At 40.3% G+C, this 20,473-nt stretch overlaps 1 protein-coding gene across 1 annotated transcript; it reads right to left on the bottom strand.

Annotated features, from left to right (window-relative positions):
* Positions 1-10,392: 10,392 nt before the first annotated feature.
* Positions 10,393-10,824, bottom strand: LOC110913621. Its single transcript, XM_022158443.1, has one exon. The coding sequence runs from the start codon at positions 10,822-10,824 to the stop codon at positions 10,393-10,395; it is 432 nt and encodes a 143-aa protein (XP_022014135.1).
* Between the last annotated feature and the right edge of the window lie 9,649 nt (positions 10,825-20,473).

Raw genomic sequence — 20,473 nt, 5'->3', positions numbered from 1 at the left:
GCCATTTTAATCAAACCATGTGCATTCAATTTATGAAGGATACTAAAACAATTAATGCAAAATTTAGTTTGCATGTGAATATAATGCTTTAATAGTTGTTGTCGGCCATTGTTGTTTTGATAATAATAATCATATAATACTTGATGAATCGATTAATCAAGTTATGTGGATGATACCATGGATCTGTGGCCAAGATAGAATAATAGATATGAAAGGTTAATATGATGTGTTTATTTATGTGCAAGAATTATATAAACAAGCCATGGGAAATTAGGAGATTTATAGATTATGCAAACTGTTAATATTTATTAGGATAAAACAATTGAAATATTGGGCCTTGAAAACTAGTTAGCACCTCTAGTGGGCCGAACATGATTAACAGGGCGGTGTAAAGTAGGGGCCATCAAGGTCTGAGGGGCTGCTAAGGGGCTCGGGCACAAGCAGCCCATGATGACTCAATTCAGTTGGGGCCGGAGACCAATGGGCTAGACTGTTGGATCGTTTAGATGATTATAGGTAATCTTATGGTCGCATATCTTTTAGTATTATTGGGCCCAACATCAGGTCTTGAAGTTTAGTAAACATGATTCGAAAAGGATTGTGACCTCAAATACTTGTTGTGTGAGATGTAAACCTACATGTTTGCTTGTGTGTACGCTGAATTGTTAATACGTGACATTTGGAAATACAAACCTGTGATGTGAGTATGTTTATGGCATAAACACTAACTATAACAGGAGTAATGATAGGTGTCATAATTGCTTATTACTTGTGAAACTTGTACAATGAATGTGTGGTGTATGCGTAAACAAAACTGACTATCGATGGAACCATACTAGGGTTCGGGATGTCCAACGATAAACAAGTAAATTAATCTTACCGAGCAAACTAAGGTGAGTTCACTGCTCTTTTTCCAAGCATGCATCCCGGGAGGGATATCGGGTAACGTTCCAGGGAGTAATGCTAGTTTATTGGGATGTTTGTTATTATTACTCAGTATCTATCATATAAGACCCCTTACATCTACCGACAGTTGCCGGGAGGCAACGAGGTTATTAGTTGATAGCGCTATTAGGTTTGGCACCCTCACACCGTACCAGGGTGGTCGGGCGTGAACTAATTTCCTTAAAGCATGACCAATGTTTTGATAGAGACATTCGGGTTGGGCAAACACATCTTGCAGCCATTTCGGTAGTCGAGTTAATAACAACATCAAATCAATTTGTGAAACTGTTTTATACATGTATCTGGTAACTAAACTCGGCAACAAAACTTTAAACTCACCAGCGTCGTCTGACACACTTGTCTGCATGCTTGCAGGTCTGTAGGGTTATATCATTGGAACTTGCTGTCTGGGATGCTGGAGTGGTCATGAATCGAGATACATGGAATCTCAATACAAGCTTAATGGTTTATGTACACATGGTTTACAAAACACTTAACAAATGAGTTATGCTTCCGCTGTATACAATAAATGATATGTAACGTTTGTAACACTTTACGTAAATGAATGAAAGTTTTATTTAAATATATTTATGAGTTCAATGTGATTAGTGGCTTGGATCCTGGTACATCACACGCCTCGCGGGGGTTTCCGCATGTGGTGTTTTGGGGGTGTGACAGTTTGGTATCAGAGCCACTGAGTATAGTGAACTTGGTTTTATAAACGTTTTTATAAAACCAGACTATAACCAAACAAGTTCTGAATACGACCATGACACTCAGCTCTAGACTGCAAGGTTCGTCTCTCGTTTACTCATTGTACTGCATAACTAGTGAACACTTGCATATGATATTGAATGTGATTGCACGTTTAGCACAACAATATGAATTCATTATTTGCATGTGTTATGTGATTGGTAGTGTGGTGTTTCCTTAGACATTCATGACTAGCGTTCTGTGATGTTCTTTGCTTGCTACTCGAGTTTGAGGAACCATTTGACATGAGTTAGGAGGAGCTGAGATGGGCATGCAAATCATAATATTATTGTGGATGCACACATAATAATAGTGTGGGGTGCATGTGAGTCCCAGTGAGACTTAACAAGTGAAAAACGGGTTCTGCTCTGTTATTTGATCAATGTGAAACGTAACAAGTCTATAGGAGCTATAACAGTGATTGTCTCCTACTCGACCGTGACCTTTTCACTCCTCTTTGAATCCTTTCGAATCTCGATGCTATCGAGTATTCCCCGAACACCCATCTGAATGCCTAGCGAACCGTGTAGAATGTTAGATGCTTGTACAAACGTCCCTGAGTTGGGTGTTGCAACGTCCATGATTAACCTTGCTCACTTCTCATCGTACGGTGGAACTCAAATATTTGGCGCATTAGATCCAGAGGTGCGATCACTTCTGCAACACTCTCGCAGCAGGCCGTGTAGTATTTAATCAACTTGGAAGAATGATGGACAAGAGGGCAAATGTAGTACTTTACCAACTTCAGCATTTGAACGACTCTAGTTACTGACAACGAACATCAACGATTTGACTCAAAACGAATCCTGAACCCTAGTCAACAACTTATGGGAACCGACTTTTACGAATCAATCGGGACATAAACGATGACAACTGACCATGATGTGGAATGTGTAACTACCAGCACAATGAGTAGCACCTTGGAACGTGGCACGGAATGTGAAGAGATGGACATTGCTGGTGAAAGATCGCTGGACTCCATTTCGAGCAACAACATTAGAAGCAACAGTTGCGATGACAGCAAGGTACTCGCAAATCATGACTTTCGGTATGGAAATGATGGTGGCTTCAACAGGGAATGGCCGATGTTAAGGCAAGACGCCAACAACCCAAGGAGCAATGACAGTTTCGGGAATTCTGGTAGCAGTAGCAACAACACTGGATATGGTATTCGCGAAGGACATTTAGGATTGGCGTGGGCGATGCCAGGATTATAGCAACATGGTGGCCTACACGTTCTTAGTAACTAATCGCTTCGTCACTGCTTTGCTTAACCCTGATGCTTTTTGAAACCGAACCTGTTGTGGAACGGCAGATGGCAAGTCATATGAAACCGCATATGTTAGTTGTAATGCAAACTCGACCTTGTGGGACAGGTATTCGACACCGATCTTCTTTCTACTATCCTTGATGGCTACAATGCAGTAGTTAGTGTGGACTGGTTATCCAGAACTCACGCGAATGTACCCAGTGGGGAGAAAATTTTGCATGGTGAATTTTTATTTGTTCTAAAGCGTTAGACTAGTGCAAGGGCTAGCACCATTTTGACTATGAGGGCCCAGAAGCGTTTATGAAGGGATTACCCCGCTACATTAACAACTGTTACTGATGTTAAGGCTTAGGAAAAGAGGATTGAGGATCCATCAATTGCTCGTGATTTCTCTCGATGTGCTACCCATAGAATTTACCAGTCTACCCCCGAAATTGTAGAAAAGAATCTCAGTTGATGTTACACCAGAGGCAGCCCTGATTTCTCGCATTTCTACCGTGTTGCACCAGGAGGGTTGCAAGAGCTGTCTAATCAACTACAAGAACTGTTGAACGAGAGTTTTACCGGACCTAGCTTTTCGCTTTGGGGAGCCCTAGTTAAATCCATGAAGATAAGCCTTTTCGTATGTGTTCTAATTATCGAGAACTTAACAAGAACCGTTTGCCTCGACCGGGTACTGACAACCCGCCGACTAGTGGGAAGGACAAACTCCATACGGGGATTGGCTAACGAACGAGCTATCGTCAGAGGGAAGTCCAAGAGGAGGGTGCTCCTAAAATGGCATATCGAACGCAATGTGGCCATTGCGACTTTGTACACCATAACCATTGACTTAATCAACACACCAGCAGCTTTATGGACCACATGAATCGACCGAATTTAACGATGGCATTTTGGATCATTTTCAGGAGAAAGGAATATCATGGGCGACATATATATCCTATTTTAGAGCTCCTGAGGGACGAGACACACCGCGCGAAGTCTTGTTAAATGTAACTGCTGGATTCGAGAGGTATATTTTTGGTCATGTAATCAAAGAAGTGGGAATACGCGTGGATCTCGCTAGGATCCATTTTGTTAGAAACCGATCGACACCAAAGACCCCTTCGAGGGTACAGCAATTTCCTGGTCTCACTAGATACTACCGCAGATTCATCGCAGGATTTTCGAAGATCGCGTAGCTTCAATCTTTTTAGCACAGCAGGGTGCAGTGTTCGTGGAAGACAAAACAGGAGGACGCCTTTTCAGCTTTCGAATCCCAACTCTGCAATGCGTTGAAGCATCGTCCCTACCCGAGGGTGCGGGTGATTTAGTGGTATATCATGACGAATCGAATCAGAGTCTCAGTTACGTACCGATGCAACTCGAGAAGCTGATGACCTACGTGGTGAAATAACAGAGAGAATTGCATGACTCACAGCCTGGGATAGAAGCCACAACCTTGGATTTGAGTTGGAGGCGTTACTTGGACGGTACCGAATACATTACTAAGACCGATCACAAGGGCCTCCCGTGTACCCTGGCTTTGAAAGAGCTAAATCAGTTAATGGCATCGCTATATGGAATTTTTGGATGATTAAGACTGCGAAACTTGAATGTGCACGAGCTCTGCATCTCATTATCGACTCTAACCTACCTGATCAGACTCGCTCTATTCAGACTGGAGGACTGAAGGAAGAGGAGTTTCAAGTAGAACCCATGTGGGGCATGGAGAAGCAACCTTTGGCAAGTCGGATGATATTCGCTACCTCATGGAATGAATGTGGATCTTATTATACGACAACTATAGGGAACTTATGTTGACCAAGCACACCGGCCTCGATATTCTTGTCGTCTGGGTTTCGATAGGAGATATTCGGATCTATAAATCTTGTACTAGTGGTCAGGCATGAAGGCCCACCCGGCAATGTATGTGAATGACATTTGACTTGTGGGAAGTGGAGTATCAGCAACCTGCATCATTTATATGGAAAATGAGAATAGACTGCCCTGGATTTTGTCGCTAGTCTACCTAAAACTCGAAACGGAAACATTATCGTTATCACCTGGGTGATCGTCGATTGTCTCACATAACAAGCACAATTTCTTGCAATCAAGGAAAACTAACGAGTCTTCATAGCTTGTGAATATCCCTCTGAGAGAGGCAGTTTTAGGCACGAGGTGCCAGCTTCTTTTACCTCTTATTTTGATCTATAATTGATTTATGGTAGGCAATACACAACGCCCTTGATTCACGTCTAGGCATGAGCACCACTTATCACTGTAGGACAACCGGGCAGAGTAACGAACCATACTGACACACGAGGACATGCTGCGAGCATGTGTGTGATTGACTCTAATAAGCATTTGGGAAGTACACTTATCTTTGGGTGAGCCCTATTACCGCCATTACCGTATGAGTATGCATATAGCTCTGTTTGGGCATTGCGATGATAATGCCAATCTGCTCGTGGACTAGGGTGGATGACAACCTAATCACGGGTCCAGGACTTGCACTCGAAACACTTGGGAAAAATGAATTAGATTGGAAATCGTTTGGCGGCAACGCGTGGCCGTCAGGAAAGTTGATAAGCTTAGGAAATACTGGGAGTTCGCTGTAGACAATCGTATCGTGTTGAAAGGCTCACCCTGAGAGGGTGTGGTACGCTTGGGAAGCGTGGCAAGCTTAGTTTACGTTATGTTGAGTCATTAAGAATTCTGGAAAGAATCGGTCACGTGGCCTACAAACTCGAGTCACCTGAAGAATCGAGTAATGTTCACCATGTCATTGATGTCTCGAATCTAAGAAAGGTTCTTCGATGAAACATTTGTGATGCCCTTACTAACGCCTGAGGTTAACGGCAAGTTGCAGCTGTCAAAGTATCTATTGGAAGCATGAAGCAGGAAGTCGAGATCCGTTCCCATTATAGAATTCCAATCGTGAGAGTCCGTTGGAACTCAAAACATACAAACGGTTGAATCAACCTCTGATATCATTGGTGAATTTTGGGACGAAATTTCTTTCAAGTTGGGGATGATGTGGTACACGCGGAAAATCCACAGTCATCCTTGGTTAACACCTTGTTGTTTTAGAATGCTTATCAAATTTCAGGACGAAATTTCTTTCAAGTTGGGGATGATGTGACAACCCGAACTTTCAAGGTTAGTGTTACCAAATTTCACAACCCTCTTAGTTAACATTGTCATGTCTCTCGTGCCATGTGTTATGTTACCATTTGCGTTTGCGTTAATTAGTTTAGAAGTATTGAGTTATTGAGTTATGTTATCAGTCGTACACTTTTGTCGGGTCGTACATCCTCTCATACTTGCACGCATGGGCATTTGGGTCCCTCGGCCCAAACCACTTGTTCTCTTCGGCCCGCCCCACTTGGAGTCTGATCTGAGCCCACACGTGCACACACCCAATTGCACTTGAGCCCAACTCACGTGAACCGTTATTAAATCCCTGGCCCGATCCTCGCAACCGTAGCCCTATCCGAGCCCACCTCTCCCCTCTCTTATTTACGTATACCATGTATTAGATTCATCGCCACTTGTAAACCCTAATACCCTCATCTTCCCCTCGTATCACGACGGCAGAGGATACACCCCCTTTGAGGCAACATCGTGAATTTCGTAAACAAGTTTTCTGGTTAGTAATCTTGGATTTACATTAAGTCTTACTTGTGTGATCTGGTTCATGTGTGTTCTTGGTTAACAAAGGTGGTGTACGTATGTTTTGTGATGTATATGATTTTGTAAGTTATCGTTGTTGTGCATGTATCGATTATGGGAAGGGGTCATGTTAATTAATGTGCACAAGATATTGATCTGATGAGAATGTGTAGTGAACGATCAAATTGTTGTTTTAGGTTTGCATGGCTATTGGTGTTGTTGTTGACTTTAAGTGATATTGAATGACTAATAATTAGGGTGATTTGTTTAGGCTTTCATATTAATTGATATTAACTGTTAATAATGGATCGCACACGGGGGTGTTTGGTGACAAATAAACTAAGTAGGGAGCATGATTAGTTCAATAGGGTTTCATGTGATAAGTTTATCGGCCCAATGAGTATGTCAGCCCATTAAACGAATCGGTCCACTAATAATTTGATATAGAAATTGGTGTCTGCCATTTTAATCAAACCATGTGCATTCAATTTATGAAGGATACTAAAACAATTAATGCAAAATTTAGTTTGCATGTGAATATAATGCTTTAACAGTTGTTGTCGGCCATTGTTGTTTTGATAATAATAATCATATAATACTTGATGAATCGATTGATCAAGTTATGTGGATGATACCATGGATCTGTGGCCAAGATAGAATAATAGATATGAAAGGTTAATATGATGTGTTTATTTATGTGCAAGAATTATATAAACAAGCCATGGGAAATTAGGAGATTTATAGATTATGCAAACTGTTAATATTTATTAGGATAAAACAATTGAAATATTGGGCCTTGAAAACTAGTTGGCACCTCTAGTGGGCCGAACATGATTAACAGGGCGGTGTAAAGTAGGGGCCATCAAGGTCTGAGGGGCTGCTAAGGGGCTCGGGCACAAGCAGCCCAGGATGACTCAGTTCAGTTGGGGTCGGAGACCAATGGGCTAGACTGTTGGATCGTTTAGATGATTATAGGTAATCTTATGGTCGCATATCTTTTAGTATTATTGGGCCCAACATCAGGTATTGAAGTTTAGTAAACATGATTCGAAAAGGATTGTGACCTCAAATACTTGTTGTGTGAGATGTAAACCTACATATTTGCTTGTGTGTACGCTGAACTAAGTAGTTAATGTGGTAAAATATCGGATATCGGTCAAGGACCGATATTTGAGATATCAGTTATCGCGGTGGGATATCGGTGGGATATTGGTAATTTTAATATCATGCTAAATTTATATATAGCAATTTAACACTAACAATTGTACCAAGTAAGAACTGACTAAGACATAAAACACTAACATTTAACAGTAATAACTAACAATTAAGACTTAAAACACTAATAGCAGCAATAAGAAGAAAGATGAACGGTAGAAATAAGAAGAATAGTACTAATATCGGGAAAATCGGTGATTTATCGATCAAATATCGGTCCTATATCGATCACATATCAGACAACATCGCTGATATTATCGATACTGATATTCTGACTAATATTTTGTACCGCTATCTCGGCAGGTGACCGATAACCGATATATCATTGATATATCGGTTGATATGTCGGGATATTAACTACATAGACGCTGAATTGTTAATACGTGACATTTGGAAATACAAACCTGTGATGTGAGTATGTTTATGGCATAAACACTAGCTGTAACAGGAGTAATGATAGGTGTCATAATTGCTTATTACTTGTGAAACTTGTACAATGAATGTGTGGTGTATGCGTAAACAAAACTGACTATCGATGGAACCATACTAGGGTTCGGGATGTCCAACGATAAACAAGTAAATTAATCTTACCGAGCAAACCAATGTGAGTTCACTGCTCTTTTTCCAAGCATGCATCCCGGGAGGGATATCGGGTAACGTTCCAGGGAGTAATGCTAGTTTATTGGGATGTTTGTTATTATTACTCAGTATCTATCATATAAGACCCCTTACATCTACCGACAGTTGCCGGGAGGCAACGAGGTTATTAGTTGATAGCGCTATTAGGTTTGGCACCCTCACACCGTACCAGGGTGGTCGGGCATGAACTAATTTCCTTAAAGCATGACCAATGTTTTGATAGAGACATTGGGGTTGGGCAAACACATCTTGTAGCCATTTCGGTAATCGAGTTAATAACAACATCAAATCAATTTGTGAAACTGTTTTATACATGTATCTGGTAACTAAACTCGGCAACAAAACTTTGAACTCACCAACGTCGTCTGACACACTTGTCTGCATGCTTGCAGGTCTGTAGGGTTATAACATTGGAACTTGCTGTCTGGGATGCTGGAGTGGTCATGAATCGAGATACATGGAATCTCAATACAAGCTTAATGGTTTATGTACACATGGTTTACGAAACACTTAACAAATGAGTTATGCTTCCGCTGTATACAATAAATGATATGTAACGTTTGTAACACTTTACGTAAATGAATGAAAGTTTTATTTAAATATATTTATGAGTTCAATGTGATTAGTGGCTTGGATCCTGGTACGTCACACGCCTCGCGGGGGTTTCCGCATGTGGTGTTTTGGGGGTGTGACAAAGAAGATATCAATATGCTTATCTAGAGCTGTTATTATTGGTTTTAAAACAACTAAACCAGTTAAATCGAAACAATTTGATCCGGTTGACCATAATTCTGAGCAAACCACTAAACGGTTTTATAATCAATCTGACTGAGATCAATTTGGCCAATCTTGTACGGCTCGAACCAGTTGAACCAAACCATGACACATTTCTACCACTATAAATGAGCCAAGGCGGCCAGCACCAATGAACGCATGATCGTCATATCTGACGGTAGTTGTGGCTCTATGCAAACTAAACCATTAATAGAACCATACACCTCCATAGTTTTACCTACATTTATTCATACAAACTTCAAAAGCAGCCAGCAGCAAAAACACTAAATCATCAAACTATATCAACTGCATCTAGAAACATTCACACATAAATCCATGAAAATAAATCCGCTAATCTGAAAATTAACAAAACCGACATCAAAGATCCATCAATTAAGGAAGAAGATGAAGTGAAAACAAAATAATCTAGGGTTTTATTTATAGTCACAAAAGGGGGGTAGGGAAATTACAGTTTTAGACATCATGTGCAAGTCATGTGCCAATTAATTAACCAGAGTTGGGGGTTTGGTTAGATTTAGGGGCCAAAATAGTTAGTTATAGAGATCATGGGGGCAGATCTGTTAAAAATTTCTTATTTTGGACTAATATATATAGTAAAAGTGATATAATCACAGGAGTCAAAACGTAATTTACTCTAAGATCATTTGTCATACGTATTGTCGTGGTCCATGCTTGTCGGGTACCTGTTACACATTGTTTATTGGCATTGTGGTTATACATGCATGTATCTGATATATCCGTTTGTGTTGTTATGTGGTTGCAAATTACCTCGTTAGGATGTCCATTACCATAAAATATGATTTAAGTTCACATAAAAATATCAAGTTGAAATATAATTGTTGTATTAACCTTTTAACAGTTTTGTAATTTTAATACTTTTAACCTTTTAACAGTTTTGTATGTATTTAAAGTTATATTAATATTCCTATTAGGGAAACTAGGCAGGTATAGGCAAATGCCATACACATCCCAAACAAGCAAAAATTATTAAAACTAATGCTATCTAGAATAGCGTCCCATTACGAGTTCTTTTTTTTTTTTTTTTGAAACGAAAACTTCATTAAGAAACGACCAACCCGAGAGAAAAAACGCCCCGGACGGCCAAAACAACTACAACAAAACTAAGCAAAATTACACCACCTATCCCACGATATATCTATACATTTCGATCTATATTTAAACCAAAGGTAACTCACAGACTTGATCGAGCAGAAAACATCCTCGGCTTTCGGCGGCTTCCCACTGAAAACCAACTCATTTCTCGCCTTCCAAATCAACCAGCACGTAATAATAACAATACCCTGATACATGAGCTGCTCCTTTCCCTTTAACCCGCAGTGAAGATGAGCTTGAATAATATCTTTGAAGGAGAACGCAACAAGGTAGGGAACCTTGCACCATCGACTCACCTTGGCCCAAACTTCTGCCGCAAAACAGCACGCCGTGAACAAATGGGCAGCCGTTTCATCCCCTGAGGCACACAACGGGCAGCTAATATCAGCAACCTGAATGTTCCTTTTGGTAAGTTCCAACCTCGTCGGCAACCGCTCCATCTCCGCCCTCCAAGCAAACACATTACATTTCAAGGGCAGCCAAGAACACCAATCCCATATGAACCTATCACTTGTGTCACACTCGGGGTCCAACAAGCATTTAGCGGACTTAATGCTGAAATCCCCCGAATCCTCGCCCTCCCACCATCATTTATCCGGTTCCCCGGACAGAGAGATATCTCGAAGAAGAGTACAAAGAGCCGACCACTCCGCTAACTCTACATTACTGCAGGGAGGATTTTTCCACTTCCACGACGCTTCCGGATTCGAAACCGGCCTAACAATCCGATCCCGAACGCAACATTTTTTGTCGAGCTCTAACTGGAAAAGATTCGGAAAGCAATACCTGAGCGGATCCTTCGTCACCCAAGGGTCGAGCCAGAACGCAATATCCCTTCCGTTGCCAACGATACCTCTCATGAAATGCAAGAACAGATTCTGCCCATGCAGCGGATTTGACACCACCTTGACAATGTTACCCCATACTCCACCCAAAGACCTCTTGTGCGGAAGAAAACCCCAATTCCTCCTGTTGTCATGAACGGCCGCGACCACTTTCACCCACAAATTGTCTTTATCGACTTTGAACCTCCAAGCCCATTTCAAAATCAAAGACGTGTTGATAGCTCCAAGCTTCCGCAGCCCAAGACCACCATGGTCGATCGGGGACGCCACCCTATCCCAAGAAACCCAACTCATTTTCCTTTCCGTACCTGTACCGCCCCAAAGGAACCTCCTGACAATAGACTCAAGATGATTTACGACCCCCACCGGCGCCTTATACAGAGAAAAGAAATAATTCGGCAAACAATCCAAAACCGATTTAATGAGAGTGATCCTCCCACCTATAGACAGAACCGATGATTTCCAAAGCGAAAGCCTAGACTCAAAAATCTCCACCACCGGACTCCAGTTAGCAATTCGGTTCATATTAGCTCCGACGGTTATCCCCAAATACTTGATCGGGAAGTATCCCGTATTACACCCAATCCGAGACGCCACCAATTCCAACTCCGACTCGGACACCCCAATACCAAAAATATTCGACTTAGCCAGGTTGATTTTAAGCCCTGAGCAAATATAAAAACCTCTCAAAATTCTGACCACGTCAACAATACTTTCCTCCGACCAATCCCCCATGATAAGTGCATCGTCCGCATAAAGCAAATGAGATAGGACCGGCCCGTTGTTAGGAAGCCTAACACCCGAAACTGCTCCGATTTCTACCGCCTTCTCCAAGCAACACGAAAGAATCTCCATCACAATTAAGAAAAGAAACGGAGACAACGGGTCTCCCTGCCTCATACCTTTGTAACACTGAAAATCAAAAGTCGGAGACCCGTTGACCAAAACCGCTGCCCTAGCAGAAGAAAGAATCCCGTGAACCCAATCGCACCAAAGAGGGGGAAAACCCATTTGCACCATCGCCATCCTCACGAACCCCCAGTTAACATTATCGTAAGCCTTTTCGAAATCGACTTTCAATAAAAACGCCTTTTTTTTGCTTTTCCTGATCCAATTGATAGTTTCGTTAATAATGAGAGGGCCATCAAGAATAAACTTACCTTTAACAAAGGCCGATTGATTCTCCGAAATAATCGACGGAAGGACCTTCTTTAACCGATTCGCTAAAACCTTGGATATAACTTTGTTGATCACCCCAACAAGACTAATCGGGCGAAATTCGTTCAGGCTGGACGCATCTCTCACCTTGGGAATGAGAGTAATGAACGAAGAAGCGCATCCTCTACTAAGCGTCCCCCTTGAATGAAATTCGTTCAAAACCCCCACGAAATCAGATTCAAACACATCCCAGAAATGCTTAATAAATTTGAAATTCAGCCCATCCGGGCCCGGGGCTCGGTCCCCACCACAATCCGCCACCGCAGCCTTAATTTCCTCCAAGCTAAACTCAGCCACTAAACTCGCAGCCTCCTCCTGGCTGATCTTCTTAACATTACCACAGTTTATAGAAGGCCGAATGACCAGCTCTTCCTTAAACTTGCCCCGAAAAAATTCAAACACATTCTTCTTAATAACCTTCGGTTTAGTACACCAAGACCCGTTAACCTGTAACCCATGAATTCTGTTACTAGCCCTTCTGCAATTAATCATAGTATGGAAAAATTTCGAGTTCTCGTCGCCCGACTTTGCCCATTTAATACGAGAACGCTGCTTAAGATCCTTCGATTTCAACTCCTCCAGCTCCTTAATAACCTTACCGTTTTCCGCAAGGATCCACTCTTCTTCCCCACTCAATCCTCTATCTTCCATAATGGACTCCAACTCCTCTAGTTCCATCCTAGCTTTAGCTTCAATCTCTCCCTCCTCCTTTAAAAATTCATCCCTCCACTCTCTAACTTGCTTTCTAATAAACTCCATTTTTTTTAGCAAGAAAAGGTCTGCCGGCCCAACCCAATCGAAGTTCGATGCCGCTTCTCTAACCATAGAATCATACCCCGGACGCTCCAGCCAAGAATCAAACACCCGGAAAGGTTTAGGCCCGAAGTTAGAATCCTTAGTAATTAAAACAAGAGGGCAATGGTCCGACAACTCCCTAGGCAGGGCTCTCAAACAAGCTTCCGGCCACAATCCAAAAAAGCCGGGACATACAAGAACCCTGTCGATTTTACTCAATTTCCTCCCCCCACTGGCCCACCAAGTGAACTTCCTATCTTTCATAGCATATTCCATAAGCCCAGCATTGAAAATAAAGTTGTTAAATAACCTGGCACAGGCATGATTAAAGCGGGTATTGAGCCTCTCCTCCGGAGCCCGGACAGCATTGAAATCGCCAAGAAAGACCCACATCCCTAAAGACTCATCGATCTCACTAAGCAGCCGATCCCACAACACTCTTTTGGAATGCAGGTCCTGAGGCGCATAGACATTCACGATATTCAGCCGATTGCCACCCCCTTTCAACTTACCTCTGACCACAAGAAAATTCCTATCTTTGACCGAGTCTTCCATCTCGAACAAGTTTTTGTCCCACACACTAACTAAACCCCCCGACTGACCAGTAGATTCCACCCACTCGAAACCAAAATCCTTCCCACCCCATAACCTCGCTAAGCCCAAACTATCCAAGGAAGAACATTTGGACTCTTGGAACGCCGCAAAACTAACACCGAATTTAGCAACAATCCCTTTGACCCACCTAGCTTTCTCCGCACCCCCCAAGCCTCTAACATTTAAAGACAGGAAATTCATGGGAGAAACTCATTAATACCTTTCCCCGAGATAACATTCTTTACAAGCTCCACTTTGTTGCCCAAGTCCATTCCCAATCGAACCCCTAACCTGACCGTAGCACAAGCCTCCTGATCCACCTCATTGATACCGCAGCCATCGTCACATTCCGCTCCTGTATCCTGATTCGACGACGATACCTCAGGAACCACCCTGTGGTTAAGATCGAAAGGAGCCCCAGCTGGGGACGAGGGCACAGAGCCAGTTCCATTCTCCCCTGAAGACAAACCACAACCGCTCCTGGTATTCTTCCTCGTATCCTGAACCTGATCTAAAGAGCATGGGCCACTAACATTATCCACCTGGGCCCTATTCCTTTTAGTGGGCCGATTTTTCTCACTTGAGTCCACTAAGCAATTTGGGCTACCAACAGTACCCACGTTTTGGCTTTTAGAAGAAAATCTCCTACGTCTCTTCGACTTCTTACCGGATTTAAAAGCAAAAATTCCTCTGTCCCCAACCTCGGAACTAGCAGCCCCATTCACTTTTCCCAAAAAGGCATCATAATTAAAAATATTCCCCAGATCTTCTCCCTCCTTGGAACCAGAACCCGATGGATCCCCTTTACTCGAAACACCCTCCCCCATGCACTTCTCCACGCCACCTTGATCAATTTCCTCGGCCAACGGAGAGTTGATTGCCTTGGAAAAAGGGGCAATAAAAGATGGAGACCCTTCCGTTACCCCAGCCGTGACCGGAGGGAAACCCACCTCCTTTTCCCCGTCACCGGAACCCCGCATGCTCTCAACCGGAACTTCCTCCACCGATGGGACATCCACCAAATCTGAACCCTCATCACGATCTAAACAATCAGGAACCCAATCCACAGGATCCTCTTCTACCCAGATACGGAAAGTTCTGTTCTTCCAATGCAGCGAAACGACTTCTCTGAACCTCCTCGGACTACTGACAAGCACACCCACCCTGACTACTGAAAGATCCTGATCCTCCTCAAAAAGCTTAGGAACGTGGAGAACTTTTCCGAACGCTTCACCGACTAGACCTAAGACCTCAGCATCTAATAGATGAAGCGGAGTCCCACATAACTTCAACCAAGCCACCCTCTCGAAAGGAAGAGTTTGCCCAACCCACGGATCCAATTTAGAGAACCACGGCCCCCATACCTCCTTAACCTCCGAAAAGTGATTCGCCGACTCCACATCATGAAAGGTGATCAGCAAGGATAAACCGCCAAGATACTGAATATTAGCAACAGTAATCTTCGCTATCTTGAGAAGCCTGTCGAAATCCACCAAGGTCTCTAAGTTTACCGTTCTACCCACAAAAGCCAAACCGACCAGATTGTTAAAAGCCCCCGTTCTGTCCGGCACGACAAGCGAAATCTCCCTCACCCCCGTACCTTCCTCCATATGAGAATTCTGAGCAAATTTCTGACCTTCCGCACCCTTAGAAGACCCCACCACCTCCCTATAGCTCCGAACATCCCTGAGCTTAGAAGTACCACCACTGAACATGTTACCAGGGGGCCCCCCATTATGACTCTTGACCTCCTTATCGACCGAAACACCCGAGTTCTCCACCGCGAACCTAGCCACATTAATCTTCAACCTGGAAGCACCCATCTTAATCCCCCCAACACTCTTCAGGAACTCCTGCCTGTCTCTAACACCTCTGACAGAGGCAAATCCAAACCTACTACCGTTCTTGTCTCTCTTTTTAGCGACATAAGTACCAGCAATATCCCCGTAACCCTCCAAACACTTCCTGAGCTCCCAGGGGGTGCAACCCTCAGGAAGATTGGCAACGAACAGCTTCAGAATACTCCCAGACATCAGACCACTACAAAAAATTACGAGAACTCCGACCGGGACCCCACTCGAAGAAGTGTTAACGGGATTCGAATCTAGTCCAGCTGAACTAAACAAGATAGCCGCGACCGATATCAGACCCGCTAAGCCAACCAGAGAGGGACCGACCAGGAGACTCCGGGAAGAGAAGATACAAACAGGAAGATGGAACGGAAGAAGAAGAAATTAGCAGCAGATGACTTAGGATGGACGGTCAAGCCAAGAAACCGGCGACCCCCCACGCTAAATCGCCCTTTGCCGGAAGAACGTGTTATGACCTATGGGAACGTGTTATGACCTATGATACGAGATTAATTATTTTGTTTTCTTAAGAATATTACGAAAAAATAGTTAAATAGAAAATGTAGTGTGGAAAACAAATTCCCATTACGAGTTCTTTAATTTTCAGGTTTTCCGATTTGATCAGGTCATCACTCTACATGCATTATTTTAATAAGACACTCAAACGTCAAAACCATTGTTAAAATTCAAATGTTCATGCCGTTAACAACCTAGCGAATACATAAAAATCTTTTTTTTTTTTTATTAAATTCAAGATTTTATGGTTACAAATAGCATGAGTAAATTAAAGTAAGTCACTAATTAACCCAACATATTTTCCTTTTTTTTTTTACTATATATAGTGTTGTTAGCACAGGAAGAATTATTTTGTATCATATACTTTTCCAGGGGCAGATCTCCGTTGAGACATACGATTTTATATGAACCTACTCGGTTTTAAATTTTTAGTAGAAATGCTATTAAAAAAATCGGAACGAACCCATAATATGATATTTGGAATAAACCAATAAACAAGGTTGATGAATGGCTCAATGGTTAAGTTATACGTTTTTATACCTGAGGTTCTAGGATCAACTCCTAATGGCATTGTTTTTTGAAAATTTGTTTTGGCAAACTGGATTTAAATAATCCCAACTTGCTCAATTTGGCCGATAATAATCCCAACTCAGTTATTGGCCGATAATAATCCGAACTGGTCCACTTTTGGTCGATAGTAGTCCGCCATTAAAAATAGCTTAACGGAGTTAAGCTTTTTTCCGAATTACAAACCGATGTTTTATGGATTTTGATCAGAACGAGGATACGATTTGATTTATGTAAAACTTACCTCGAAACGGTGCTTCAAACGACTTGATTTTTGTTAATTGGAAGTTTAAACACCCGAATTGAAGCACCGTTTTCGTCGTTTGAGGTAGTATTTCGAGTTAAATTTTATATCAATCAACTCGTATCCTCGTTCTGATCAAAATCCATAAAACATCGGTTTGTAATTCAGAAAAAAGCTTAACTCCGTTAAGCTATTTCTAATCGCGGACTATTATCGGCCAAAAGTGGACCAGTTCGGATTATTATCGGCCAATAACTGAGTTGGGATTATTATCGACCAAATTGAGCAAGTTGAGATTATTTAAATCCAATTTGCCTTTTGTTTTTTTTTAATCTAAAACACCACTTACGGTTTTAACATTATACAAACAACCGCCCCCATGGCCCATTTGATTCTGAAGCGAGCAAACCATGCATAAACGAGCAAACATCTATGATCTCTCCTTTGTCAATCGTCACTCCATATCTAATTCTGAAACAAGCAGAACCACTCAATTACGCAAATAGATCCCGCACATTTTATTTCTGAAATGACCACTTGACTTCAATTTCTAAGCCTTCTTGAAAGAATGAAAGGTAAACTTCTAATTTCTTACAATTTGTTTACTTTCTTTCATTCTTAGATTCTTTTCAATAAGGAATATGTGTTGAACTTGAATGATTATGTGAAAATGTGAATATGAATTAGACGATAACTAATTATAAATTGTTGATTTGTTGAATATGTTTTGTTAATTTGTTGAACTCCAATGCTTATGTAAAATGTGAATATGAAGAAAATTGACAATTTTTACCAAAGACAACCATCAAACCTTTAATTTGTAAAGACCATCGTATTTGTCTTACATGTATTTTTAATTTCTAATGAAAATGTTTTTTTTTATTATTATATCATATTTTTATGCGAGGAACTTTACCTGACGCAAACGTCAAACCGACCCGAAACTTTTTACATCTGCTCCTATGAAATTGGAGAATCTAAAAACAATGAACTCACTGGAAAAAAACTTGTTGGATACACCAGTGTAATTTTCTTCTAAGTATTATAAAGGGTTATTAGATTTTAATAATCCTAAGTCTCACCAGTTGGCCGATAATAATCCCAACTTAAAAAAATACCTCAAATAATCCCAACTTGTAAAAGTTTGGCCGCCATTGATCCTTTTCTAACATAGGTGCACTTAAATCAATTAAGCAGTCTTTAGGTGTAATTGAATCTATTGAGGAGACCAAATCTATCTATATAATAAAAGAAACCAATAGAAGTACACATGTCATTCATTAAAGCCATCTATTTTTTATAGATAATTAATATCAATTAAAAGATAATTATAAAATTAAATTTAATATAAATTTAAACAATTCGTATAGGAGATAATATAATATTTTAAAATATTTATCAGATTAAATGTAAATGATTTATTTATTTTATTAAACTAAAGTAGTTAAGGGTAGAACCTATTTCTAAAATGCTTATAAGGGGTAAACAAAAATATTAATCTATATTTATTGGTTCTATACTTTTATTTTCGTGTTCAACTCTCAACTCAAATACGGTAATCACTATGTTTATTGACATTTATAAGAACCATCACCGCAATCACCCCATCTATTGTATATCGACTATATCCGTTAGTTTTTTTTTAAGATATAATTTTTTATTAGATTCATTCAACCCGTGTAATAAACTAAGTTTTTTAAAGATATAACATTTTATTTTTTACTATACAAAATTACATTTATGCAACTCGTGTAATAAACGGGGTTTTTAAAAATATAATTTTTTTTATTATGTAGTACATAAAATTAGATTTATTCAATCCATATATATTACATAGGGTTTATAAAGATATAACTTTTTATTGTTTGGTATATAAAATTACATGTGTTCAACCCGTATAACACATGAGGTTCTTAAAATGTAACTTTTTTCAGTATTTAATATATAAAATTAAATTTACTCAATCCATACAATACACGGGGTTCTTTAAAATATAACTTTTTTATTATTAAATATATAAAATTACATTTATTCAACCCATGTAATAAATGGGATTTTTAAATATATATTGTTTTATTATTTGGTATATAAAATTACATTTATTTAACCCGTCCAATAAACGAGATTTTTAAAGATATTTTTTATTATTTGGCCTATAAAATTACATTTATTCAACCCGTGTATTACACGGGATTCTAACCTAGTTCTTATATGTTTGAAAAGGATCAATGGTGGCCAAACTTTTACAAGTTGGGATTATTGAAGGGAATTTTTAAAATTGAGATTATTATCGGCCAACTGGTGAAACTTATGATTATTAAAATCCAATAACCCTATTATAAACATGAAAAATATTGGTGATGACGCAAACTTAGAAACATTTTTATAAATCCATTTTACATAATTTATTGATAGTTTCTTTTTTACATTATTTTTATTATTCTAGAGAGTTAAAGGTATAAGAAAACAAAGACGTTAGAAAAATCTCGATTGGTAATAATACAACAAAGATTGATGGACCCATTAACCCTAGAGTCCATGACAAGTGATCGTTATAGCAAAATAATACCATGTAGTAGGGGTGAGCAAAAACCGAACTATAATCGAAAACCGAATAGTTAACCAAAAAATGAACCGAAACCGATAAAGCCAATCGGTTATGGTTAATTGAATGCGATTAACCGACCATTTGGCTATGAATACGATTAATGTGTCTTCAATGACCGAATTTAATTGAAACCAGACTGAACCTTTTATGTTAGTGATTTTCAAGCTTTTATACCTCTATTTTCTAAATTTATTCTAAGGCCAATTGGATTTTAACACCTCTAACTTTGAAGAGTTGGCCGATAACACCCGCAACTAACACTTTGATCTGTGACACCCGAAACTTTTAATTTTATTTGTCATTCCACCACTCAGTTAAAAAATGAGTAACTGAGTTAGTCTTCCATCCTACATGGCATCATTAATCCTACGTAGACTATATGACGTGGACTATAATTGCAGATGTGGCACTTTCATGGTATAAAAGCCATCTTCTTCTTCGATTAAATCGAAGAAGAAGATGGCTTTTATACCATGAATGTGCCACATCTGCAATTATAGTCCACGTAGGATTAATGATGAATCGAAGAAGAAGATGGCTTTTACACCATGAATGTGCCACATCTGCAATTATAGTCCACGTCATATAGTCCACGTAGGATTAATGATGCCATGTAGGATGGAAGACTAACTCAGTTACTCATTTTTTAACTGAGTGGTGAAATGACAAACAAAATTAAAAGTTTCGGGTGTCACAGATCAAAGTGTTAGTTGCGGGTGTTATCGACCAACTCTTCAAAGTTAGAGGTGTTAAAATCCAATTGGCCTTATTCTAACCACTGTCTAAGAATTGAAAATTTTGGTGGGCTGATTTTGATAGTATCCGAACCAAAAATTGTCTTGTTCAACATGT

The sequence above is a fragment of the Helianthus annuus genome, chromosome 15 (assembly GCF_002127325.2).
Source record: "Helianthus annuus cultivar XRQ/B chromosome 15, HanXRQr2.0-SUNRISE, whole genome shotgun sequence".
In the NCBI taxonomy this organism is placed as follows: domain Eukaryota; kingdom Viridiplantae; phylum Streptophyta; class Magnoliopsida; order Asterales; family Asteraceae; genus Helianthus; species Helianthus annuus.
This window is presented reverse-complemented; position numbering and strand designations above follow the sequence as displayed.